The 27,713-nt window shown below is 36.2% G+C and overlaps 1 protein-coding gene across 1 annotated transcript in view; it reads left to right on the top strand.

Moving 5' to 3' along the window:
• LOC145662614 (hexokinase-4-like) overlaps positions 1-27,713 on the top strand; it is a 191,869-nt gene that overhangs the window by 65,589 nt on the left and 98,567 nt on the right. The window contains exon 2 of the mRNA XM_081728350.1: positions 16,127-16,285. Coding sequence (XP_081584476.1) covers positions 16,127-16,285 — 159 coding nt within the window. The remainder of the gene's footprint in view (positions 1-16,126; positions 16,286-27,713) is intronic.

Raw genomic sequence — 27,713 nt, 5'->3', positions numbered from 1 at the left:
GGGGCAACGGCCTTGGGCGTCGAAGTAAGGGGGCGCAAAATTCGGGAGAAAGAAAAGGAAAAAAAGATACGAAAAAATTCTTGGAATATATGTATGGGGGCACCGTCGTATACTCTCGCCCTGGGCGCTGATTTTCCACGGCACGGCACTGCGTCTTCATTTCTCTTTCTTTCGGTGCATAATATGCGCAGCATTCTGCACCAATTCCACATTTCAAATGCTTTCAGCTTGGATATTTCAGCTTTTCTCAATGTCCACGTCTGTGATCCGTAAAGCGCCACGCTCCATAGCAGAGACTTAATAAATCGTTTTCGAACGTCTAACAACAGATTTCTTGATGTTAGCAGTCTTCTTTTCCTACTGAATGCTTATTTAGCTTGCGCTCGCAACGACAACGTTGTATATTTTATATATTCCTTCGTAATTAGGGCAGCAGTGCTCGAGCATTTTGTAGAAGAAGAAGAAGAAGAAGAAGAAGAAAGAAATAATGTAAACAATATCTGTCGATTGATCTAGATATATTTCTGTTTGTACGTCGCTACAGTGACGGGAAATGTTTTATACTAATAAGTGTGTGTGTCTCCACGACAGTTAAAATTAAGATTTTGAACTGTGATGTAAAATCAGTCATTTCTTATCAAATATAGTGATTTAGAGTTTGGGAAGGTGTATATTTCTTGAAGTTATCGCTAATATGTGTAATATGTACGAACTGAGGTATAGTGTGGTTATACTCTCGCTATCCTTGAACGTATGTCTTTTTCACTTCTTCCGTCCGAGGATATTAGACTTCCTAAATAGAGGAACGTCTTAATGTCTTCGATTTTTCTCTCCCCCTAGCCGTACGTTTGCCCCTTCCTCTCTTGCTCTTGCACACTTTATCATTTCGGTTTTCTTCTTATTTATCTTCATTTTGCATGTTTCTTTTTAGTTGGTCGTTCAAGTTTGAAAGTGTTTCCTACAAGTACTTTTCGTTCTCCGCCATCAGTGTAGTTAAATGCGAGTGCAAAAACTAGATTGCTTACAACTAAAAAGAAAAGTGTTGAAAGTAAGGAAGAAGTACTCAACTTACTGCCAAAATGAGATGATTGATGATTGAGGTATGGGATTTGATACTTAATTAAGGATTATTTGGAGGTTTGCTTGATTGGTTGATTTGGAGAATAGCGTCTCATTCAGCACCGAGGCTATATGAAACGTGGATATACACTTGAACGTGGGATCCAAACATGAGATCCCATCGGAAATCAAACCCAGGTTTGAGAATGAGAATCCTGAGACGAATATTCGGACTCAAGAGGGACGGGAATAAGGAATAGTGGCAACTTCATAACGAGGAACTGGTTAACTTACACCGTTCATAAAATGTTGTTAGGGTCATCAAATGTACGAGACTCAGGTGGAGTGGCAGCAGAATTGGAGAGAGCAGCAATGCTTTCGAAGTTTTAACTGGAAATCCAGTCGGTCAACGACCAATAGAAAGACCTGGGCGTAGATGAAAGGACAATATTAAGATGGGCCTCACAGAAATAGAAATACAAAGTAGAAAGTGGGTCCAGTTGGCGAAGGACAGAAGGTGAATGGAGAGCTTTTGTGAAGCACCATTAAATCCCCGGGTTCCATAGCCATAGAGTTAGTTTAATCCGGGATCAAACCCCGAACCATATTTGTCAGTTAGTAGCTTAGGCACAAAAGGGAAATGAAAATTAAATATTTAGTTTAGTGTCCAACGAATGTACCTATATCCTCTACTAAAGACAGGTAACAAATACAATTCATTTTTAACAATCCACAGCTGAAATCTATTCCCTAAAAGTTAAATGAATGGCGGATGCAAGTGAATGATGGTTGAAGGTAATATTCGTGTAATATATGATTTCAAAATATATGTAATTATGATATCACATTGGAAAAAAATATTAAGTTGTTCTTATATTGAATGGCTATTGATTATTATTAATATCCATTGTACTAAAAGCATTTGGAACAAGCAAACTTTAAGCTATTAGATTATAATGAAATGTGCTGTCATTTCAAAATCCTAGACGAGCCATAACCCTTTTTAACAAGTGATGCAGTGATCCTACTTATCCCGCTGTGAGAGGGTAAATTGGATCAATCATGGAGAAACTAGAGTCACATGGTTTTTGACAATCAAGTTCTACAAATACATTTTTACTACGAAAGACGTTTACATGTCATTCGTGATAATACTCTTTTTAAGTCTAACACTGAATCAATCTACGTGCAGGTGGTTTTTCTCATGATAGTTTGATATATTAGAAGATTCACAAATATAGGGCCTATAGGATCCATTATCTGCATTTGTACTAGCAGATGTGGCGTTTTCTCCTTGGTTCCTCTCTTTCTTTTCTATTTGCTCTTTGGATGATGTCAGACAAATTGAAGATAAGTTTTCATGGTTTTGGCGTCTTTTTTTTTTTTTTTTTTTTCGAGGGTAGGAATCAGGCTTTAGCTTTCATTCTAGCAAATACCTGAAAAGCTGTGAGGATTGTTTGGAGAAGAATTACAAGTTAGAGAGAAAGAAGCGCCAGAGTTGTTTGTTATTCCACTGACAAACTTGGGCAGGCCTGAGAGTTTTCCAGACATAAACCCCAAAGTGCTTGGACTGGCATGTGAATTCTCCAAATGTAAATCCTTTTGAGAATTTTGGGTTCTAATCAACCAAAGACTGAGGAAAATTCATTATACCATGAAAAACAAGTTAATTTGTGCAGTGATTTGGCTGTTTTCATGATCCTGAAATAAAAGAAATCTGTACTCCATTGGTTATTAAATGTCCAAAAGGGTTGAAAGTCTAAGGTATTAAAGCTAAAGTTGGACATGTTAAATACTAAAAGCATACAGGTATAACACGAATGAAAAAAAAAGTATAATCTAAATATTACTGTATTGTTTACGAATAAACTGTACAAAATAAAATTTACCTCTTGTTCACGTTATTTTGCACAAGACGGTAACCGATTAATAACACTGCGGTCAGGCATGTATAATCAGGATTTCGTAAAAGGGGAGGCGTGACATGAAATACTGTGGTCATCACATCAGGGGTTTGATTATACTAAGCTATTTTACTGAACATATATTGGTTCGTTTAGCCAGGATTTCGTATGGGGAAGGGGGCCTTACATGAAATACCGAAGGCCCAGGAGCTCGTTCAATCTAAACTACTTTACCGGCAACAACTATACTACATTGATTTACTATAGTGGTTTGTTAGGACAATAAAATATGTTAGTATTTTTTTTAAAAGATACGAGAAAATCGGAAGAGGAAGAAATCTTGAGTAAAAGAATAAAAAAATATTGAAAAAGATTTTACAATGTTTACGTTCCTTTCTCTGTTCATTCAAATATAACAATTTTCCTTTCATTTTGACAACTATTATAAAAAGTACATATCCACTATTATAAAAAGTACATGTTCAATAATGTCTTGTAAAATATTTTACAATCTCTGCGTTCCTTTGTCTGTTAAATTATGATCCACACTGTTACAGAGGGGCACTATGCTTTCCAAAGCTTGAAATTTCCCTGACTAATAACAGAAATTTTGAGAATTCCGTAACTTTTTCTAGAAATTTCATTATATCCCGCTCATTCGCCACCATGTATCGCAAGTAATACAAATCTCCTCATAAGAAAGAGTAGCCGAAAGCTTGATGTAGCTTTTTATTTTTAACGCTGATTCTTCTTTCTCTCGTTTCTTTTTGTTTCATTCTTCCTTATTTTTTTCATTTCTGGTTTTGAATGGGGTCCGGACCCCCCTCCCCCTTACCTACGTGCCTGACTGTGGTTTATATTTTAGGTACTAACGGTACTGCGGCATTCGTTCAATAGTTCAGTAATACTTTATTTAGAATAAATAAATAAATAAATAAATATGAACATAAGCAAGCTACTGGAAAGAAAAGTAGCCTACATAATGCTTCTCTTGTCCTCCGAGACTTCTACAGTGTCTATGATTACATTTTTCATTCAAAACGAATCATTTGGTCTGGTATTTGCTAACCATTAATATGTCTAGTCTTGGAATCGCTTAATATATTTTTTAATTAAATGTAAAGTAATGTAATGTGAATGTCAACAGAAAATCAACATTCATTTTGCTGTATATATATTTGCCTTTTAAAAGTAAAAATAATAGGTTAAGTTCGTTTTTCTCATTATCCCGTTTTAAAATTTGGTTTCGTTTTTAATGTTCATTATCCGCTTGTGAGTTCAATGTAAAAATAAAAATGGAGAAACTTACAGAGAATAACAGCAGTACTAGGCCTGAGTAAATAATCAATTTCAAACGTGACGTTGCTAAGTTTACGCATCTGGCAATGAAAAGAAAGATATGACAGCTTTAGATGAATAATTAACGTCAGTTTTTAAACTTTTTTTTTTCTGAGTATCGAAATGTACGTATTATCTTGCTGTAAGATCAAATAAGAACATGTAAGCTTGCATTATTTTTTTTTCAACTTGAAGCCGAATGGTTAGCTACGGGTGATGTACGTGGTCATGGGTTCGATTCCCCTGTAGATAGATAAGATGGAATTTTGCGAAATGCGACCTTTTTATCCATGATAAAACAAGCTTCCTTTTTTATGTACAATAATATTGAAATACACATTACAATATTATGATGATTGTCTTATAATATACATGATCGCCATCTAGACCTAAACGTTTGTCCTATTTTTGGGTGATGGTGGTCGGATTTGAGTTTAATGTCTCTTTCAACACCTAGACTATATGAGACGTGGGCCTATAGTTTAAGTGATTCCGAACCACCGTAATGCGTTCTAATTTGAAGATTTCTCCACAGGCAATCGAACCCGGGACGCATTGCACTAAATGCGCGCGCTAACCACTAGACCAGTGTGGAGAATTTTGGCCTCTTTTTAAATCTTAGAATGATCAGCTTAAGATCCTATTAAATTTTAAATGTTCTTTCGTCACGCTCATCGTAATCCATACGATAGTACGATTTGGGATTGTATGGCATCATTCCTGTACAAGTAGGGAGAATATGCAGAACCATCCTTTAGCAAATCCTTAAACATTGTACTACTGGTGGCTGTCTAGATTTCCAGCCCCTACTAGGGTTCTGCATGTGATACGTTTTTTTTTCTTTTTTTTTCTTTTAATGAGTTTGATTTACCAACCAAAAATCCTTTATAAATTTATCGTTTGTGTGTGGGTCCATGTGGGATCAAACAATGTCCGTCCTTGTGTTCATCCTACCAGGAGACAAAAAATTGCAAAAAGTACTTGCTGGATCAACATCAATTTTGACCAGGCTGTAAAGGACAAATAGTTAGGAATCAAATACGTTGGTGTAGGAGATAGCTGGATCCGCGCCTGGTTGTGATATTCGTTCTTCGTTTCCGATGGAAGTAATCTGCTTTGTGAAATGTAAGTCATTGGCGTTTAGCATTTCAGAATATATTGCCGCGTATTTGTTGTTTTTGACGCTCTCTGCCTCTGACACTTCTGCGGAGAGGCCGTTTTCAAAATTGAAATTAATAATAATAATAATAATAATAATAATAATAATAATAATAATAATAATAATAATAATAATAATAATAAACTATGTGAAAAGCACAATTGGCCAAAATGACGTATAAAGTAATTAGCACTACTCTCAAATGCGGACTAAGTTGAAAAAATGGATGTACGAGAGTTAGTAAAGGATTTTGCTAACAGAAAAGCAAGAAAGAACCATTTAATTAATTCCCGCTACTCTTCATGAAGATTGAAGTCACTGATTGCAAAGAGGTAAATCCATCTTTCATTCTAAAGCGTATTGAATAAATTATATGTATAACAAACTGGTTTCCATTTATAAATATTTAGGACCAGTAGTTGTATACATTTACATCATTATTCATAGATATAGAAAAGTATGGTTATTTATTATGTTATCTATTATTTCACTAAAATATGTTGTTAAGGCGGGGGCCCTGGGCATTTTCTTACGCGGGGGGGGGGCACGAAACGTAATTACGCCACTGCTGTAGAATTTCTGGTTTCTTGTTTAAAAAAATGTTACCCGTGGTTTTTCACAGACCTCCATAGAAACTGACTTATCATCATTTAGGGAGTTCTGCAGGAACTGAAAAAAAACTGATAATCTAACGGTGCCTGATACGGACAACATGATGGATGCATTGAATCCATTGAATCGTCCCAACCAAGTTATCTCAATTTCTGACGAGTTAAACATGTAAGCTATCTGGCGTTGACGGGGTGGTATACGACACCTTTCTTGTTGACCAGTTCTGGCAGTTTCTTTTGAATAGCTAGATTCACTCGCGCTAGTTGTCTATAGTACAGATCGCAGTCTATCGTTCTGCCCATGACAGCAGCTCGTGATGTACAATGTTCTTCTAATCCCACCAAACGCATAGCATTATCTTCCTAGACGTTAGTACGGGCTTTGGCACATAATGTAGAGCTTCTCCTCGCTTCGACCACGATCTTTTTCGCACAATGTTGTAATTATGCACTTTCCGTCAATCTCAATCAACTGCTTCAGAAATGGCTCTGGTTCGTTACGTTTTAATAGATTCGCAGATAGAAATTCAATTGAGTACATGCTTTTGAGTCGGATCATGTGTGGCTAGTTTCTTTTTGGCTTTCTATTATAATTAAGCACAATAGGAGAAATATAGCTTATCACTTCCAAGAATTTAAGAAGTTACGAAATGAACATAAAAAAGAAATTAGAACAGCATGTAGTAATTTTGTTGCGAATCCACAAAACACGTTACAAACTGATCCTTCTCAGCTCTGGACTTTTGTTAAAACTAAGACCCAACACCTTAATTGTAACACGCTGACATACAATAGCCAAGAATTAGTTAGTAATGACGAAATTGCAAATTTATTTGCTACATATTTTCAGTCAGTCTATAATAACGAATATATCATGGATAGCAGTAGTAATAGTAACAGCTCATATGAAACACTGGACAAATTAAGAATTCTAAAAATTGAGATGACTGAAATTTAAAAAAGCAATAAGAAAACTGAAGGGGAAAAGAACGATAGGACCTGATGGTATTCCAGATTCATAATAAAGGGATGTGAAGAATCCTTCCACTCTATATTTTATTCAACCTAATTATTTCTACTTGTAAATTCCCCAGAAAATGGAAAATAACAAACGTCTGCCCCATTCCTAAGTCTAATAATGGTAAAGATATTCAAAATTATAGGCCTGTATCAATATTGAGTACTTTTGCTAAAATGTTTGAATCTATTCTTTATAAACGGATTGAAAGCCACATAAAACTATCAATTTCAGAATACCAGCATGGGTTCGTCCAGTGTAGATCGATAGTCACAAATCTCAGTATTCTTAACAATTTTATAGCAAGCACCCTAGATCAAGGTGTCAAGTAGATATTATCTACACCGATTTTGCGAAAGCATTTGATAGAGTAAATCACAAGGTGCTAATAGAGAAACTTCGTCAATTTAAATTCTCCGCGGAGTTAATTGGGCTGTTCGAGTCGTATTTGAGAGACCGAAGGCAGTTCGTTGTATATAAGGGATACAAGTCAGCCAAATACTTGCAACTATCTGGTGTTCCACAAGGGTCAAATTTGGGTCCTCTACTATTTGTTATATTTATAAATGATCTTTCTAGATGTATAACGTATTCCCACAAATTGTTGTATGCCGATGATCTCAAACTTTTTAGATGTATAAATTCCATAAATCACTGTAATCAACTTCAACAAGACATAAATTCAGTAGTGAAATGGTGTCAAAGTAATTTATTGAATGTAAATATTAGTAAATGTAAAATCATGAGTATTACAAAACGTAAAAACCCAGTGCAATTTAAATATTCAAATATGAGACTCAACTACCCGTTGTAAGTACTGTCAATGATTTAGGAGTAATGTATGATACGAAATTTACATTTGAACCTCATATTGATAACATAATAAATGAAGGAAACAGAAATCTTGGGTTTATTCTAAGAATTAGTAGGGAGTTTCGTGAACCTGCCATGCTTCAAAAATTGTATCAAACTTACGTTCGATCCAACTCGAATACGCGACGCTTGTATGGAACCAAAGATACAAAAAATAACTCACTAAAAATAGAAAAAAAAATCCAATCCAAATTTCTTAGATATATTGTATATAAGGAAACAAACATTTTCCCAAGAACTGAAAACTCTGATTCATTAAATAGTAATTAGGAAACTAACCCTCAAAGAAGAACGTTATCTGACATGATATTTTTATACAAGATACTTAATAATAAGCTAGACTGCAACGAATTGCTTTCGAGCTTTCAAACAAACGTACCAGGTAGAAAAACACGCCCAGAAAACTATAACTTCTTTTATTGTGAAAAGCAAGGACGAATATCGTAAATAAGTCGCTAACATGGAGGATTAGTGCAACCTACAACATACTCTTAAAAATGACAAATAATATAGATATTTATGCTGATTGCCTCACAAGGCTTAAAAGGGAAATTGTAAATATATTATTTAATGAAAGATGAACACTGTAATTGGGTATAATACCTGTTGTGTTCTGTTTCAATAAATAAATAAATAAATAAATAAATAAATAAATAAATAAATAAATACTAGCTAAACCTGCTATCTCTACACAGCGCGAGCATGAATCTCCTTGTAAATCGTCATATCTGTACATGTCCCTTTACAGACACAAGTGAAAGACGTCTTGATAAAAATCGACAAGGGGTATCATAAAGGGAAGATCTTTTCGATTATTTTATTAATATCTCGCATCGGTTGCAAGATTTGAGCCTACTTCCGGCTGGAGTTTCTAATTCATGTATGATCAGTGTTTTCTTTCCTCTAACATGCAGTATATAATAAGAAAATACATTACGCAGACAATTAATTATAATGTCAATGATAATATGGTGTTCATTGGGCGTAACACTCCAAACAATAAAGCTTTCTCTTAGGCTGGAGAAATAGTTATCCTTCGTTTTGCATTATCATTGGGCTATGAAACAAACGCCTGAGAGATATAAAACTCCTGTATACAACTATGTTGTGTTGGAATGTATAACTCATAGGATACATTTTTTTTAAAAAATTTCAACACTTTTAAAATTCCCTAAAAATGTAATGAAAAATAACGGTTTTTTTAAAAATATTCAATTAGAACTGAACAATCTACACAAAATTTGCAATTGATCAGTGAAAACGGCATCTTTCTAGAGCCTATGGTTCCCGAGAACTCACTGTCGAAAGGATTGGCCACAAACATATAAAAAAAACGTCCACAAATATATATAAACTTTTCTTGACCACAAACATATAAACCTAGCATTTTAATATATAGATTATTATGAGCTTATATGCCAAATTTCATACCTTCAACTTAGGCTAATTCTCACATTAGATATTTTCTGAATAAAGAACCGGAAATTTGAATATCATAGGAAGTTTTCCCTCCCACATTTTAGAGAGTGGAGTTTTCGAAAATGTTGCAACACATTTTCAGTTATTTTTAATACTAAGTTTCATCTACCGAGTTCCATCTCCTTAAATTAAGGGATTAGTGAGTTACTCCATTCTTGGCGAAGAATATCCCGTTTTACCCTTTTTGGAGATATGTATTTAGAAATATCCTTTTTTGTCCTTTGCTTCCGTGACAAAATGGAATTTCATATCCAAATTTCACTTTCTTGGCTATAGTAGTGTAACCTGGACGTTGATGAATAAATCACTTTTACCGTATTATACAATAATAAAACAGATTAATTTTGTATGGATTTTGTTTTGAAAAATGTCATTTATTCATAAATTCATATGAAACATTAATCTGTTGAGGTCACAGTGGTTAATAATACACTTACCTTGTTCATTATCGAATCAAGACTGGCTTATCTTTATATATAATCAGCGTATGTATATATATATATATAATCTTCAAAGAAACCTTAACTCCCCTCCCTAATCGATCTTTGTCTGATACAATTAAGCAATGTATTTCTTTTGTGTTGTGTCAACATAACAACTCAAGGTTATTGGATACAAAACAATCTGTAGTTCAAGAAAAGTAACAACAAATAATCCCCACCTGCTCGCAGCTAAAATTCGCACATTTGTCTACGTGGTTGTAAACATGTTGCATTGCGTAACCTTGACACTATTGGAAATATCTACTTATTCAGAAAATGTTTATTTATCGTCTATCCAAATGATTCTATCTGATGTAATAATTGTATTTTACATATCTGCTACTTCTTTGTATCTTATTCATTAGATATGCATAATCTATAATTTACCACCTCAACCTGCGCTCTCTATACAAAGCATAATTCCATATGAGCATGAATCTCCTTGTTATTCCTTACATCTGTACATGTCCCTATACAGACACAAATAAAGGACGTCTTGATAAAAATCGGCAAGGGGTACCATAAAGGACTAAAAAAGGAAATGTTTTCATTGGGCAAAACACTCCAAATAATAATGATTCATCTTAGACAGAAGAATTGGTTATCCTTAGTTTTTCATTATTATTTGGGCATGAAACAAACGCCTGGGAGATATATTACTCCCGTATACAATTATGTGGTGCTGGAATGTATAACTCATAGGATATGATGCTTGTTCAAAATTTCAACAATTCCAGTGTAGCCCTAAAAATATAATAAAGAAATAACAGTCATTTTAAAAAAAGCATTCAATTATAACTGAACAATTTACAAAAGATTTTCCATCGATCATTGAAAATGTCATATTTTTAGAGTTTGTGGTTTCCGCGATATCATTAAAAAATGACCACAAACATATAAACCTAGCATTTTAATATATAGATCCATTGGATATGTCTATCACAAGTACAGTAGAATGATTTAGAATCAATATTTACTACCTCTTTATGAATATAGAGATACTTGTCAATTCAATGAAAATATTTTTTAAGAAAGTGCAAATTACCAGATTGACATGGCGTTGGACTACCTTTGGCCTTCAGAACAGCTCTGATGTAACGTGAAATGAAGTAACAGAGGACTTGAATGGTAGCAAGTGGAATATTGCATTATTCCGGATGCAGTGCATCACCCAGTTCCATGAGAGAGGATGGAAGCAGAAATCTGCGTCGGATTCTAAACGGATCGCAAATATTAATTATATTCAGGTCTGATGATTGGGTGGGCCAGCGGAGGTATTCAACATCATCCCGATGTTTCTCAAATCACACCGCAATAGCTCCAGCTGCTTGAATGGATGCATTATTCGGAAACAACGTCTGGATCATAGGATGCACATGATTCCTTGCAACGGCAGGATAGTCACCGGTAAGACTAAGCACAGGGCCTACTGATAATCAGGATATTGTGGTACACACAGCATCAAGAACCGCTGCCATATTCACTGTTGGATGAGGATACTGCAGATCATACGCTTCTTTGGGCACCCTCTACACATAAACACGTCCCGGAAATAATGTGAATGATGACTCATCCAATAATATCACACGTTTTCAGTTATCAGTAGTCTATGCTGCATGTTTGAGGCACCATTGGCGATGTGCTAAAAAGTTATAGTCCCTCATCAACGGTTTTGCCCGTACAATCTGACCCCATATAGCCATGTCACATAACTCGTGGTGGACTGCGATTGTCCACGCAGAATGTGGGAGATGCCGCTTGAGTTCTTCCGTCATTTGCACTACAGTCGCACAAAGTTCTGAGTGGCAATCTGCTTAATGCTCGGCGAGACCTGTCAGTGAAAGTCTCTTCCGACAACTATTCCTCTTCACCGCCGCTAGCTTTTAATGGTATTATCACCTTGGACACTGTTTCTCTCGACACAATCAACACACTTGCCAATTTCGTCACACTTTCACATAACCGATAACCAACTATCTGCTCTCTTTCGAAATCAGAGAAGTTGCTCATTTCACACTATCACTGTCTGCTCAGTTTACTGCACACTGATGTTCTACTGCTCCTCACGTAGTACGGAGTTTGCTCTAAGACCTTACTACCAATAGCGTGGTGCTGCGGTCTCCGCCTGACCATTGGCAACCCAGACACCTGATATGATTCCAGCTCCTAGTGTTTCAATTACATTAATAATTATCTATACCCTATACAGATAACAGCCCTTCCCTGGCCGGTCCTAAGCCCATACCGAGGAAGGGAAAAAGCCCAAGATAATACACTGGCCACCACCATTCAATTCAAAAATAGTATCGGAGAAGTAAATCATGTCCATCCAAAGCCATTTTCTTTATAGAGCAATGTTGCATGGTAACGAACATAAGTGGAGGTGATGAGGAATCTTCTAACAGGAGAGGTGAGGGTAATCCAGGCATGATGCCAATCTCTGAAACGGGTCATTAACTCGGGCTATCATGCTTCGGAATGTACATAGTACCATAGCCCGAAGTTTCAACAATCTGTGGAGGCAACTATACTGTACCTACCAAAGGAGATCAAGAAGTCCGAAGTGGCAATGTCTTGACTGACGTTCTACGTCATCCATAGGGACCAATAATGTACCTCTAATTATAGATAGGCAGCGGTTGGGATCCTGTCGCACCCAAGGGAGATTTTCAACATGGTGAAGGCTTGGGAGAGATGTTTAGTACTCACTAAGCGGTTAGCGTACGCGCCTTTGGCGTGGGAGACCCGGGTTCGATTCCCGGCGGGAGCTCATGTGGTTCGGATTCCACGTTAATCAGTAGGTCCACGTCTCATATAGCCTCGCTGCTGAACGGGACGTTAAACTAAAATCAACAACAACATGTTTAGTACTCAACGTGTTCATGATACTCCAGCACGTAAACTAGAGTTAATCGCAATTGCTCAACAATAGATGAATTGGAGCGATCCTACTGGGAGATTAGAGCCTTGATTGATTCCTAAATAAGTGAATAATGCGTACGGTTGAGGCCGTAAGGTGTTATGTCTGCATACGTTGTGCTTCAACACGAAGTTTGAACGATCTGAGATAGACAGTGCCGGGAATAGTAAACCCCCTCGGGAATTCCTGGAGTTCCTAGATTTGGGTTGGTCTCTGCCGGATTGAGGTCATGCTGCGGAATTGGGCATCTTAGACCACATTGCCACGTTACATGAATCTTGTAGCTGTCATATAAAAAAATCATGAAACCCTACCATATTTCACCATGTAAACATAGTCTTGAAAGGGCACACAACATTTTTTTTCCATCTTGCAAGGAGTTGAACCATGTGCAACTTTTTGGGACGTCTTGCTTGCTACCTTCTATCGCCCTCCCACTAACCAGTTTCGCCGCTTCCGAAACAACGGATTCTTTTGGACAGTGAGCGGAAGTGCGCCAAAATACACGTTTCTAATGAGGAGATTCACTGTTTGTTCACTAGAGTGCAATGCTGAGTGGGTGGAGATACCTTTCTTGCTTTCAAGAAGTTGTAGCATCTAGTAAACAGTAAATAGAATGATCGGGTTGCAAGTTTTTTTATGACAGCTACAAGATTCATGTAGAGTGACAATGTACCTTTACAGTGTGGGGGAGATAAGCTTGTCTTATAAAGCTCAGGTGCCAATTCTGCTTCTGCCGGTACACTCTTTGCTTGCTTGGGGAGTTTTCTGCACAAAGTGGTTAGACAGTCAGAGGTCCCAAGGGTGTTCACAGTAATGAAGACTGAAGTCGGTTGAGCTTGATGGGCTTGTACCATTACCTTCTTCGAATGTTTTGAGTATTGTATGGGTAACTGAAGTACCTCAGCGCACATCAAGTCCTTGAAATCATAGACCATCCATAAACTAGATGACAGGATTTTCAAAGTAGGATATATCCTATTCTGTAACGGGTGAACTTTGAGTGACATAGACACTCTCACTCTGATCACAATGTAACTGTACCTAAGATAAGTTGCAGTTAGAAAAAAACATATCTAAAAACCTTGTTAATTGATTTACAAATGGTTAGAATCTATTTTTATAGTTAAAATAAATGACAAATCTAAAGTTGTAGCATTATTGATTTGTCTGCTTGGGTATTTTATTAATATCGTTTAATTGTAGAATATATTTGTATGTAAGTCATAACCTATGTTAAGGAATACAGCATTTCGTTTGTTATCCTCGACTTTTGCATTGTGAGGGTCATTCATTGAAATAACCATGTATTGGGTTGAAGCAAGTTCGCTTATCGCGAACTCCCACACTGACCCTTTGTAAGTTCCTATATATTTGATTGCTCTTTTCAAAGATGTGTATCTTCTCTAGTGACGGAAAATCGAATCTCAGTGATGACATTTGGATATTAATACTATAAAATAAAACCAATCTTTATTGCCTTTAATCATTTTCTCAATGTTTGTTAGAGCAATTAATTTCCTGATTGAAAATGCCAAAGGTTGAGTAAACTTTCAATCTGTTATTGTCTTTGTAAGGTACACTCATGACCAAAATTATTGTCGCATATCTATAACTGTCTTCTTGTAAGAGTAAAATTTAATAATGGTTTTGCAGGGTACTTTTAATACAGATACTATGGGGTCTAATCGGGAAATGTATATTTGTGATAAATTTCATAGGAAAAGAATTGTAAATACGAAAATTAGAATGAGTAAAATGTTGCTAAATGGACAAGAAAGTTTTATTCCCGTTTCATTGTTCTTATTTACTGCTCTTTTGACATAAAATTTGCCACATACATATCGTTTCCGATTATACTCATACTAACATAATAAGAAATACCGGGCGAATTCGTTATCAAATTATATCCTACAACATATTTAAAGACATGTGACAATAATTTTGTACATGAGTGTACCTTTCAGGTTGATACAGATGTACGAGGTGTGTTCAGAAAAGACCAAACTTTTTGAAATGGCGTGTCAACCAACACAGAGAGCGCCCCTAGCGGCAGATTTAGAAAACAAACTATCATTTCCGCTAGTGTCGCTGATCATTAGTCGCCGAACTACAGCCGCTGAAGTGAGCGCGTACACACGCTTTCGTCGGATTAGTGATAAAGTAACAATGCAAGAACTCGAGAAACGTGTGTCTGAAAGTTTGCCACAAACTTGGCAAAAACGTTTACAGAGACATTTCAATTACTTTTCAATTCTTTCAGGGCTTGTAGGATATGGGAGCAGGGCACGAAGTGCTTAAAAATTAGATACTGGCTGTTAGGGTAATTAAGAGACATACGAGTAGTATGTGGAAATAGAGTTAGATTATGATGGAAGTTAGAATATAATGGAAGTTAGAACATAATAGGAGACAGATTATATTGGAAGTCAGAGTATAATGATATAGATTGATGTGTAAGAAGATTAATGTACTTGTGAAGTAAGATTGATATAGATAGCTGTGTTATATAACGGCACAGATTAAAAGTAAAGGTACAGAAGAATTTAAGTGTGTATCTTTATAGATTTTAGTTAAGTAACAGGGCTCTTCAAAAAAAAAAAAAAAAAAAAAAAAAAAGTCGGTAGTAGATTAAAGTAATGCAGGTTATGTTTCTTGGTTGGAAAGGCATTGTTAATCATAACTGCATTACAATTTCTGATAGTTTTTGGATTATCAGACCCAAACTAAAAGAGTAACCTACTTTTACAAAACCTGAATTTAATCTCAATCATACCCTCGACCTCACTAATTTATCTTGAGGTTGTTTCCCGAAGGTTACTTATATATATTAATATATACTTACTTAAAACTTTTATAAAGTTTTGGAAGAAATTCATCATTTATATCAGTACATCTGCTTTGTAAACCATTATTAACTACATTAAACTCATTTGCTCTTAGATCAAAGCTATCTGATGAACCTTTAATATATAATGTTAAAACCTTTATTTTTAAATACTAATTAACGCTTTTACTATGTAAATACTATGTTAACACTTATACTAATACTTGAGATCTGAGGTTGAACCTGTTTGATGACGGACTTCATACAATTGATAACATTAGTCTCTGCCAGTCCTTCGTTCTTACATAATTATGATTTTACATTTACATTTATCTTGTACATTTACAGTTTAGTGATTTTTTTAAAAACTTAAAAAAGTACTAACACAAAACAAAGAAACTTAACGAAAATATAAATATAGCATTTGTTGAAGTTTGGTTATGACTTTATAGGTAGAAGAGGAACTTAAGAAGTTAATATTAACCGAGGACATAGTGTACAGGATTAAAGATGTATTTGAGGATGAAATGGAGAAGGGGCTGGCTAGAAAAGCATCGGCACCTTCCTCGCTTCTCATGGAGAACACCTACATCCCAGAACTTCCTAATGGTAGCGGTAAGTTGAAAACAAATATTTCTAAGACCTTTTGATTCTTGATATTGGTGTATTTATATAAAATTCATATGCACTGCTGTTTATGAAAATTGCAACACCAAAAACAAATAATGGGAATGCAAATTCTTAAGATCTGTAGTGAAGGGTAAACTACAAATGATGACATTTTGAGTGGGATGGAGGATGCGTAGGTCAGTGTCCTCGGTTTAATGTACGGAGCAATAAGATGAGAGATGGTTTACACATATTCAGGTACTAGTGTTAATCAGCAAATAAAAAACGAGGTGTTGCTCTTCAACGCCAGAGAATGCAATACAAATAGACGACTGTCTTCGACTGTCTTAGAATGAGACCGCATGAGAAGGTAGTTTCTCATATGGCGAAATTGGTGAGCGTACAGGGCACTCTGTTACAACAATAATGCTTGTGTGGAAGCAATGGACATAAGAAAATCGTATACAGCGACGATCAGTCAATTGATAATGCAATATAACAATTCAGGATAACAGACATTCTGTCTGCGAGGCCGCGACAGACCATACAGTTTTCTCTACAATGTTAGCTCGATGCTAGAGCATGGTAACGTATAAACTTATATGCATTGAAGTTCGGTGGGTGTTCGCTGAACGCTGTGATTTATTTCAGATTGTTGGGGGGACAGTCCCCAACTTACAAGATTGGAGGGGGCATGTCCCCGTCATCCCCTCGGGATTTGCGCCAGTGAATTCCGCTCCAGTCAATCCTATAGTGAAAACCATATACACCTTTAACACTAACACCAGTAACTTGCCAGCTTCCATTACCTAACACAATAATGGTTGAACGGCAAGTATAAGTGTGTGGAGATTCATTTGGTACAGTCCTCAGCAAAAAAAAAAAAAAAAAAAAAAAACTGCAACATGAGCATGTAAGTTTATTGTGAAACGACGAAGTCTTTTGCTCCAAAATAAGTGTGCAGTTGAGGACATCGAAGTTTTTCCTGGCGTTACTCTTGCCACTTAAACGTTATGTTGATTCCCTGCGCTGTTAGGCGTAGTTTCACAATAAACTTACCAGCTCATATTGCAGGTTTTTTTGCTGCGGACAGTACAACGTGGGATTTTGGCTACTAAATATTGAGGGTAAGCTTACTAGTGACTGCTCCTTCAGGGATGCCTTTGGCGTGGGAGACTCGGATTATGTATTCGGCTGGAGCTTATCAGTTCGGATTCCACGTTATCAGTAGGTCAATTCTCAATTCAATTCATGTAGCCTAGCTGCTAAAAGGAACGCTAAACTTAAAATCAACTCAATTCCATCACGGACGTTCCAGGGATCGAGACCATGCCTTTCATCACACAACTCCTGATGCTTTATTTCAATAGTACAGTGTTGGGCCAGGTATATCTCAAAATGTACAATCCGTCTTCGAGGAATAACGTACCATTGGTTCTTTGACCTGCACGATAGCCTGACATGTCGTCCACCAAACATTTATGAGATATCGTTTAGTCGATATATATATATATATATATATATATATATATTTTATCACCGTCCACCAGTAAATTGTATGCTTTGTGGAGTTGCATACGAGCACCGTGTGAGTAAGGGGTGCCCGAAGAAAATTTTCTAGCGGGCCATCTTCCTGGTTGTTATATTACGTTGTAATGAACCGCTTGGTCTCCATTACAGTATAAGATTATTTTTCTTTGTATGCGCCCTTATTGTTTACCTTTACCATTTGCAAGGGCATATTAGTTATTGTTAATATTACATTCATGCCATTATTTCTGTTATTTTGTTATATAAGTTAATGTTGGGTTATATTTAATCTGCACCACCGGTGTATTGGCGTTAATGGCCGCGAAATTATAGCCAGTTGTATTCTTTTTCCTCTGTTGAATTGAGATTTTCTGTTGTTTATATTATTAGTGATTGAAATAGAAATAGTAGTGTTGATCAAGAGAAGAAAACATGAATTTGTTGTAGTAGTTTAAATAGTCTGGAATCCGTGAGGATTCCGTAACTGGAATGTCTTCTCTCCTGTTTATATATAATATCTTTCACACCAGGATGAATAGAACATCTTAGAAGTTAATTACAAATAACAATTCGGATGCCTGTGCAGATATGATAGTGTAGTCATTTTATTATTATTGTGTATGCCATGTCAAATGATTAGGTTTGCTTCCTGTGATTAAATGATCATCCTTCTGCTATTGCAAAACTGAGTCACTAAAAGTAATATAAATGTTATTGATATGCATATATATGATGAAACACGACGATTTAAAGGACTAATTATGCATTGGAATACGAAGATATTAGTAAATAAATGTTAATTATGTGTATTGGTGGATGAAACAGGAATGCTATTACGTACATAACTCACATGTTAAATGTTGATGAATTTGGATATATGGATGTGTACACTATCATAATCACTGGCATAACCGTCTTGATTGTAACCGATATGACGAGACGACAACTGTTTGTTTATTATATACAGTAACAGAATTAAAACTAGTCAACATTCTACAGTTGTGTTTAATTCCTATTCTCATCTTATGGAACGCATTGTGTATTTATTCCTGATGTGTTTGTCCTGTTTCTTTCCTTGTAAGCCTGTCCTACGTTGGCAACGAATCAGCTCTCGGAAGTCCGATGCTGCGATATTTCTAGATGATTTTATGATAAGCAACACATATTGTGGAATTGCCTGCACCGTACCAGAACGGTGTAAGAAAGGGCACTATAACGTTGAGTATTTTTTATTTGTATTAAGAAAATCTTAAGAAATTTAGAAATATCTATGTATTAAAATGCTACAACAGCAATTAAAAGCGCCTGAGCTCCAACCTATAACTTTAGCTTTGAAATCTTTCATTTACGGTTATGTGTGATTTCACGTTTAACAGAGACAAACTTTTAAAGTATTTGTACTTTAAATAGTCCAAGGGGCCGCGGTGGCTCAGTGGTAGAGCGTTCACCTCTGGTGCTTGGGGTCCCGGGTTCGATCCCAGCCCCCGCCAAGTGAACTTTGTGGTGAACAAACACCGTGCTCGTGGGTTTTCTCGGGGTTCTCCCGTTTCCTCCCACTTCATTCCACCATTTCATTCATTACTCATCATCACCATCTCCTTTAGCCTAACCGGCATAAACGTGGGACGTAAAACTCAAAGCTTTCATTTCATTTTAAATAGTCCAAATTAGTTAACTATATCTTTTTCATAAAGTTTATGATATAAATTTATTGTTCAAAGCCTTTTTTTAATAAGCCTTCTCTAAAATCAATGCATGTGAATTGTGCTGCCATCTTCCGAGTTCTTTTAAACTATATGTTGAGGACGTTTATGTGTTTGTGGTCAATCCTTTCGACAATGAGATCTCGGAAACTACAGGCTCTAGAAAGATAACGTTTTCACTGGTTAATTGGAAATTTTGCGTAGATTGTCCAGTTCTAATTGAATATTGAACAAATATGGCCATTATTTCTTTATTACATTTTTTAGGGCACACTGGAAGCGTTGAAATTAAAAAAAAACTAAAGCATCATATCCTATGCGTTATACATTCTAACACCACATTGTTGTATATTGGGGTTGTATATGTCTCAGACATTTGTTTTTTGGCCAAATAATGAAAAAGGAAGGATAACCATTTCTCGAGTCTAAGATAAATCTATTTTTTGAGTGTTTTGCCTAATGAACACCATATATAACTGACATTATAATTAATTGTATATATAATGTATTTGCTTTTTACATACTGCATGCAAGAAGAAAGAAAACACTGGTCATACATGAATTAGAAACTCCAACCGGAAGTATTCTCAAATCTTCAAACGGTGCGAGATATTGAGAAAAAACAATCGAAAAAATCTCCCCTTTATGATACCCCTTGCCGATTTTTTATGAAGACTCCTTTCACTTGTGTCTGTAAAGGAACATGTACATATGTTGTGAGGAATGAGAAGAATTATGCTTATATGCGAATGATGCGCTGTGTAGAGAGTGCAGGTTCAGCTAGTACAGTATAAATTTTCGTGAGCGAGGGTGGGTTCCGAGCCCCCTTGTCCCCCACCTTCGTACACCCACGTTGTGATTCTATTCATCAAGAACATATCCAACGCCTGTTTAATTCAATATCACGACGTATAAAGTTTCTGTTTGCAAGAAGTGGAGACTTCCCCCTTTATCAAGTTTAGAAGTGCTTTATAACTCTCAAATTGTAATACAGTAGTTTCAGTCTAATCGTAAAACGAATTTGTAGCATACATTTAATTCTACTTACACATATCTCTCTTAGTATTGTAATTTTCATAAACTGCAGTGTATATTTGCAAGCTCATATGATCTACACATCATTTCCCTATCTTGTAATACGAACAGTATATTATGAATATGATTTCGGGAAATGGATAAGGCAACAGTTTTTCTTTAGACCATGCTGAAGATGCAACATCTACAAATGTCATTAGCAGCCTATTTCGTAGCTTATCTATTTCTCCACTATAACTTTCTTCTGTTTCGTTTCTGAAATGTTCGAATTCCAAATCTCTAACACCATTTTCCCACTATGTTCATTAACTTGCATGATACTGCTGTTTACAGAGGTGAGTTTGTTAGACGAAATAACGTGAAGAAATTTTCAAGAAAATGCGTCCAGAAGTTCTGTCTTCGAGAATTGAATTTTAACTCAGAAACTGCTGGTTTGATTTGCCAGTGTTGTTAAATCAGATATAATCTAGATATATCTAGATATATCATTTCATACGTTTTTGAAATATTCTATAATAGCACATACAAACAATATTCTATGCGCACAAGTACTATACGTAACTGTTCACCGAATAGATAACATGCTAAGATTATGGACATTTTAACACGTCTGTGTTATTTTACAATTGCCTCCTAAAGATAGACGTTTTGCCAGAAAATTTCAAGTATATGGTGTACACAACTTGAAGCACGGGACTATCCAATTATTCCCACACTTTGTTAAAAATCTCCAACCGAAAGTATTCTGGGACATACAAGGTATTTTGCTGGTGGAGTTTCAATTGGTGCATTTGGGACTACTCTTACTAGTATCATGTGTATGTTTCGATTTCCCTACCTATAAAACTTTTGGAAGGCGAAATTGTGTGTGCTATTTTTAGATATTTCCTCGTGTATGCCTTATTCCATTAGACCTAACATTAAGTGTAGGTAGGAATATTTTTCCTCTGACACGATAAAAAATTTGTTGTTGTTACAGCATATATCCTATACAGATCAGCAGTATTTCAGGAAATTACTTATGCTTTTTACTTAAACTAGTGTAATCAATATACTTTTTCCAAGTATTCTGTTGTGTCGGAACATTTAATTTTGCCCCTTTGGTTCTATTTTCATAAACTTAATATAAATCTTGCATATACTAGTTACCTTCGCATGACTTATGTCAAACCAATTGAAAGCAATGCAAGTTTAAAAAAAAACTAAGTGTGCCACTGTTTAGTGTTAGTAAGATAGAAAGAAAGGTTCCGTTTATCCTATTTTCTTTCTTTCTGTGAAATTAGCACCTGATGAAATACAACGCAGGAGCAAATGTTTAATTCTACTGTAATTGGTGGTAGTGAATAATCATTCACAAGTACTTATATAGGAGAGTTTTATAATAACTTATTCAATCTGTGCTCGTTCTGAGAACTCACAGCTATCCTATGTTACTCTATTTTAGCGAGGGTAAATAAGTTCAAGTTAATCATGATCGAATTAGTGGCTATAGGAGTGGAATTTTAAAAATTAAGCCAGAATAGCTTTGATATGAGTGTTAAGTGGGGGAAAAGCTATATGGAGATGAATGGTCATCCACCTTTGGCTTTGTCTCTAGCTACTATATGTAATAGTTGAAGAATAAGATGAAAACTTGGATATGCAATTCGATGGTATGTCTCTATCATCTGTTGCAGAAAGTTCCACCAGCACAGCCGTAAAAGACGGAAAGCAAAATTGTGAAAAGTGTGCTTCTGAGACTACAACTAGTGGTGTTTCTATTATCTCCTATAAAGCTTGGTTGAACCAGTAGAATCATTGTATTATATTCTATTCTTTAAATAATAAATTTCTCTACTTCACCTCGGTACCCAGTTTTCCGTCGGGGCATACCGTGTAAAAATTACTAATCTATTATGTCAGTCATGCTAATAACGGCTGTGATGGAGTCGGCGTTGTTAAAAATGCGTACCTTCTGACTCCAATGAATGTGATACAATTGGGTTATGGTATTCGTATTAATATGTTCTGTAATACAATTGGTGTACGCAAAGGACGTCTTTAGTTGCCACTATACACACAGAGACATTTCCGATTAAATAATGTAAAATATGTCTGAAATTAATGATTCAGTTTGGATACTACAGAATGATCTCCTACGGTAATAGGTGCAGCTGCTTGTAAATGAAAAATTGCTTGCAACGTTAGTCTCTGCGAATTGACACCACGTGACGATGCTAATGTGAACTTAATTTGAAATGGAAGTTGCTAAAAAAAAAAAAAAGACATTATAAGACGACGTCTGAAGAACAGTCATTATATGGAGACGCCCACTTTCTATATCCATGCTAAAATAGTGGAACTGCAAATGAAATGTTGCTAATAAAATAAGCCTTTTTTAAGTATTAGAAGATTCGAGATTCTTCCCAGATCATTATTGTGGAAAGAAATAATAAATCTGCCCACGTGGCTCCTGTGCCCGTTGGGTTCTGTGCCTGGTGGTGTCTGTGACTACTGGCTTGCTTAACCTACCTTGAATTTCTGTGTGATGTGGCTGTTGTGACATTTGGCGACTATGACCAAACATGAATGTGATTTGTGTGATTGATTTCTCTAATAAATATAACTGCAGCGACCATTGGCGTCTATGACTAGTGGCGTGTATTCCCACTAGCTGCTAGACCAATTTTGTGATGTGGCGTGTATGTCATATGACATCTATGATCTTGAACCCATTTAGTCTGCAGTGCATGTCAAGATCTCCAGGAAACTGCCAAGATTCTTACTACTGAATCTGTGGTACTTACTAACGGAACAGTTTGTCTTTCAACATCCGGTCGAAGAAAGTGATATAGGTAATGTTTGTAACTTCAACATGGCAGCATGCTCGGAAAAGTTCTCTAATTCATCACAACTAATCTTTTTAGAAGAAAGAGTTTCAGTTCCAGCATTGGAAGCAACATTATTGTGGAAAAAATATATAGCTGTGAACATCGGATTCATTTTAGGAAAAATCATATTTGGTTGGTATCAAGGCTAATCTCTGATACAGGATGGGGCAGAGCAACTTCCTTATTTAGAAATTCAATTTTTTTTAAAAAAAAAAAAGTAATGCAGAATGTATTAAACGCTTGCAGGGACATGGGTTTAGAAGTAAATGCAGAGAAAACTAAATACATGGAAGTGCGTCGGGACCGTAATACGGCAAATTGTGGAGGCGTTAAAATATTAAATAATACTTTTGATAAAGTTGATACTTTCAAATATTTAGGATCAATATTAACAGACGAAAATCATATTCACGAAGAAATTAAATGTCGACTAAAAGCAGGGAATTCGTGTTACTATTCGGTTCAAAATCTCTTGTCGTCGCGAATTCTGTCGAGGAATTTGAAGCTTAAAATATATAAAACGATAATCATGCCTGTTGTTCTGTATGGTTGCGAAACATGGTCGCTTACTCTGAGGGAAGAACATAGACTGAACGTATTTGAGAACAGGATCCTGAGAAGAATATTCGGACCCAAGAGGAACGAGAATGGGGAATGGCGGAAGCTTCATAACGAGGAACTACATAGTTTATACGGTTTACCCAACATTGTTAGGGTCGTCAAGTCTAGGAGGCTTAGCTGGGCAGGTCATGTAGCTAGAATGGAAGAAAGTAGAAACGCTTTCAAAGTCTTGACTGGTAGACCCATAGGAAAACGACCATTAGGAAGACCTAGGCGAAGATGGGAGGATAATATTAAGATGGATCTTGCAGAGATAGGAATACAAAGTAGAAACTGGATCCAATTAGCTAAGGATAGAAGTCAGTGGAGAGCTTTTGTGAACGCGGCACTGAACCTCCGGGTTCCATAGGCCATAGAGTTACTTAGTTAGTTAGTTAATGCAGAATGTATATTTAATTTTTTGAACAGCATCAAGTTCAACATTTAAATTTTATATTTACACAAAATTTTAAAGATGATATCAGGCAGTCGGCATCCATCATCCTCAATACACTACCTTAATCGAATTTGGAAGTTTCGTTCACTCTTTACAGCATATCATCGGCTGTGTTGCCGACAGCTTGATGAAGGTTGTTCTTCAGGTGAGCCAGGGTCGTAGGACGATCGTTGTAAACAGGTGACAAACGAAAGATGGAAATGAGCTTAATCACTGAAGAAAACAAATGTGTCCTGAGGCATGTCAAGAAGCACCTCACATTCTCGAACAACAAAATCGCATGGATTCATTTCCTGCATCACAGCCAATTTGTAGGGATGAAATGTTAGGTCTAGTTCCTCATGAAGTATTCACCTCACAGAACGAGCAGACAACCCAACAGTAGCTGCATGATTCCGGCCAGAGCGCTGAGGGGATCGCAATACAGAAAGTCTTACCATGTTAATGTTTTGGGGTGATCTTGCTGTTCGTGGAAGCCCCGGTTTTCTTCTCTTCACATCACCAATGAAACAATAGACTGCCGGCCAGGAACACTATCACAGGAAGTAATATTGAAATGGGTGCGGAATGCACGTTGAGTGGCTATGATTGAGTAACCGTTAGAAAAGTATGTCTCGACAGTGACGAACGCGCGCTCCACCTTCGTCCACTCCATGTTGCTGAATAAACCAAGCGGAGCTACAACTTTACGCCCCGCTCTCTTGAATGTGCTTACCCCATCCTCCTCGGAGCAACCAAATTCAAATAAGCAAGTTGCTCTGCCCCACCCTGTATAATCATATTGTGTGATGAAGCTGTTTCATGCAGGGACGTACGCAGGAGGTGGGTCTTGGGTTTCCGGACCTTCCCCGAAATTTCGACTTTTGTGTAAATTTAGCCAAATTTTAGGGGCAATTTTAGAAATTTTAATATAAAATACCCTCGTATTGTGTTTAGACCCCTCACGAAATTAATTCATGTGTACGTGATCTACCGTAATTTCCATTATTGGTCACGAAATAATCCTATTGCTACTTTTGACAATGAATAAATCATTACCCGAAAGTCACAATGTGGAACGATATAATTTTCAACAAAGTTACGGTTTGTCTCTATTCACAGCTCAATGCAGGCACATCGCGACCAAACAATATTGTTGACCTAAAATTTTTGTTTCATTGTGTTTACTGAAAACCATACCTAACGTTTCCCTTCATATAACATGATTTTCTCTTAGAACCTAATATCTTCGAATATTTCATATTACAAACAATGTTTATAAGTAGTTCAACAAATTTTCGGACACTGAGTCGTAGTTTTTCACTTGGATAGCGAGCCAGCTGTTTGCTGTGGTGATATATGAACTATGCCATCGTGTTACACGAACTTCATGTCGTGGAACCGGAAAGAGTAGTTTTTCTGAATTAGATCACAAACACGGATGAACTGAAGAATCATATTCTGCTTGTTCTTAGTTATACAGTATAATAGCAGATTTTTTTTTTTCAGAAGTTACCCAAGCATGTTGCCAACAGTTTCCAAGTACCGAAACTAATAGTCAACGTTCGTGCATATGGAGCTCCTCCGTGACTAAGCGGTTAGCGTGCGCGCCTTTGGCGTGGGAGACTCGGATTCGATTCCTGGCGGGAGCTCATGTGATTCATTCCACGTTAATCAGTAGGTCCCGTCTCATATAGCCTCGCTGCTGGAAAGGACTTTCAACTCAAAATCAACTGAACTCAACTCAACATTCATGCATACGTTAAATTGAAAACACTGCGCCATTTTTGTCTTAACCAATCGTATGCACAAACCGAAACATATTGCAGTAAAACAAAGAAGTATTTTCCAATACTTTGAAGATGTCTACAGGCATTTTCGTTTGAGATAACCTTGTAGAATATAAAACATTGCATTTCCAATATATCAATATGTTTCTATTAAATTCTGTAAAATGTTTCCGGCCTATTGAACATAAAAGAAATATATTTTGCTACAACTATTCATAAATATTTTAATGTTCATTACTTGCTTTAAAAGATAAAACAACAGAAGAGTGCAGGAATACAAAATTTCACGGCAAAACGATGAATGTATTTACATTTGGATAAAAATAACGCGTTAATGGAAGAAAACAGATTGATGGGCGAGGCTTCAACAAGTTCACTCTTTCCAGTTTCTCCTTTTCTTTTCTCTTTCAATCATTTTGAAATTTGAGGAAAGACAAGTCTTTCAGTATCATTAAGAAAGTTCAAGGTGAGTTTGCTATTACAATTTTCTTTTTTAAATTTTCCGAACTGTTTCTTGTATTATTGTAAATGTTTCTTGGGTTATTGTAACGTAATGCAATAACCTTCTTCCACAAATCTTTATTATAAGAAATATTGATGTCAGATTGAAATAAAATAATTTAATAGAAAGTTTAGACTTAATGGCATCAAAGAAATAATAATCAATACTTGATGAAATGATTAACTGGAAAGCAAAAATATACCATTCATACGATATAATATTTGTAGAATAATTGAATCAGAGAGTTATTAGAGTTCTAAACTATATTATGCATTAGTATAGTATATCTTATAGAACAGAACCAATGTTGGGGACTGGCAAAATAGAAAACGCCATACTAAATTTGGATGTGTAATTCTAGTATTTATTATTAATACAGGGCTATAAAACAAATGCTTAAACTTGTTTTAAAATAATGATATTGCAACGAAATAAATGTTAAGATCTTTATTGAGACACACATTTTGCATAATCATCCATAGATACACCGCCACACCTCTAGCTATGCTCCGTTGACTTCCATACATTCCTGAAAACTCGAGCGAAATCCGTGAATGCTATTCCGTCTGGCGTCGTCATAAATGTCTCAGAATCCTATACTAATCTTAGCTTTCAGGTCCTGCAAGTCCTTTGGTTTTTCCACATACGCCTGTCTTAATGTGATCCCATAACCAAAAATCACAGGGTGTACATTGGGGAACCTGGGGACCAACGGGCGGAGCCCCTGCGCCCAATCCACCTACCAGGTAGTTCACGGTCAAGGTAGTCCCTGATGACTTGTGCAAAAATGTGTGTGTGTGTGTGGGGGGGGTCAGTCTTGCTAGTAATGGACGCGATCCTTGATTCCCAACCTAACAAATTCGGGCATCAGGAAATTTGTAAGCATTTGAACGTATGTCTCCCCTGTCACAATGTTTTCGTCGAAGAAAAACGGGCCTATGAGATGGTCCATTGATGCGGCACACCAA

The sequence above is a fragment of the Thermobia domestica genome, chromosome 1, assembly GCF_964235325.1.
Source record: "Thermobia domestica chromosome 1, izTheDome1.hap1.1, whole genome shotgun sequence".
Lineage (NCBI taxonomy): Eukaryota > Metazoa > Arthropoda > Insecta > Zygentoma > Lepismatidae > Thermobia > Thermobia domestica.
Note: the sequence above shows the minus strand (reverse complement) of the source record. Positions and strands in the feature narration are given on the sequence as shown.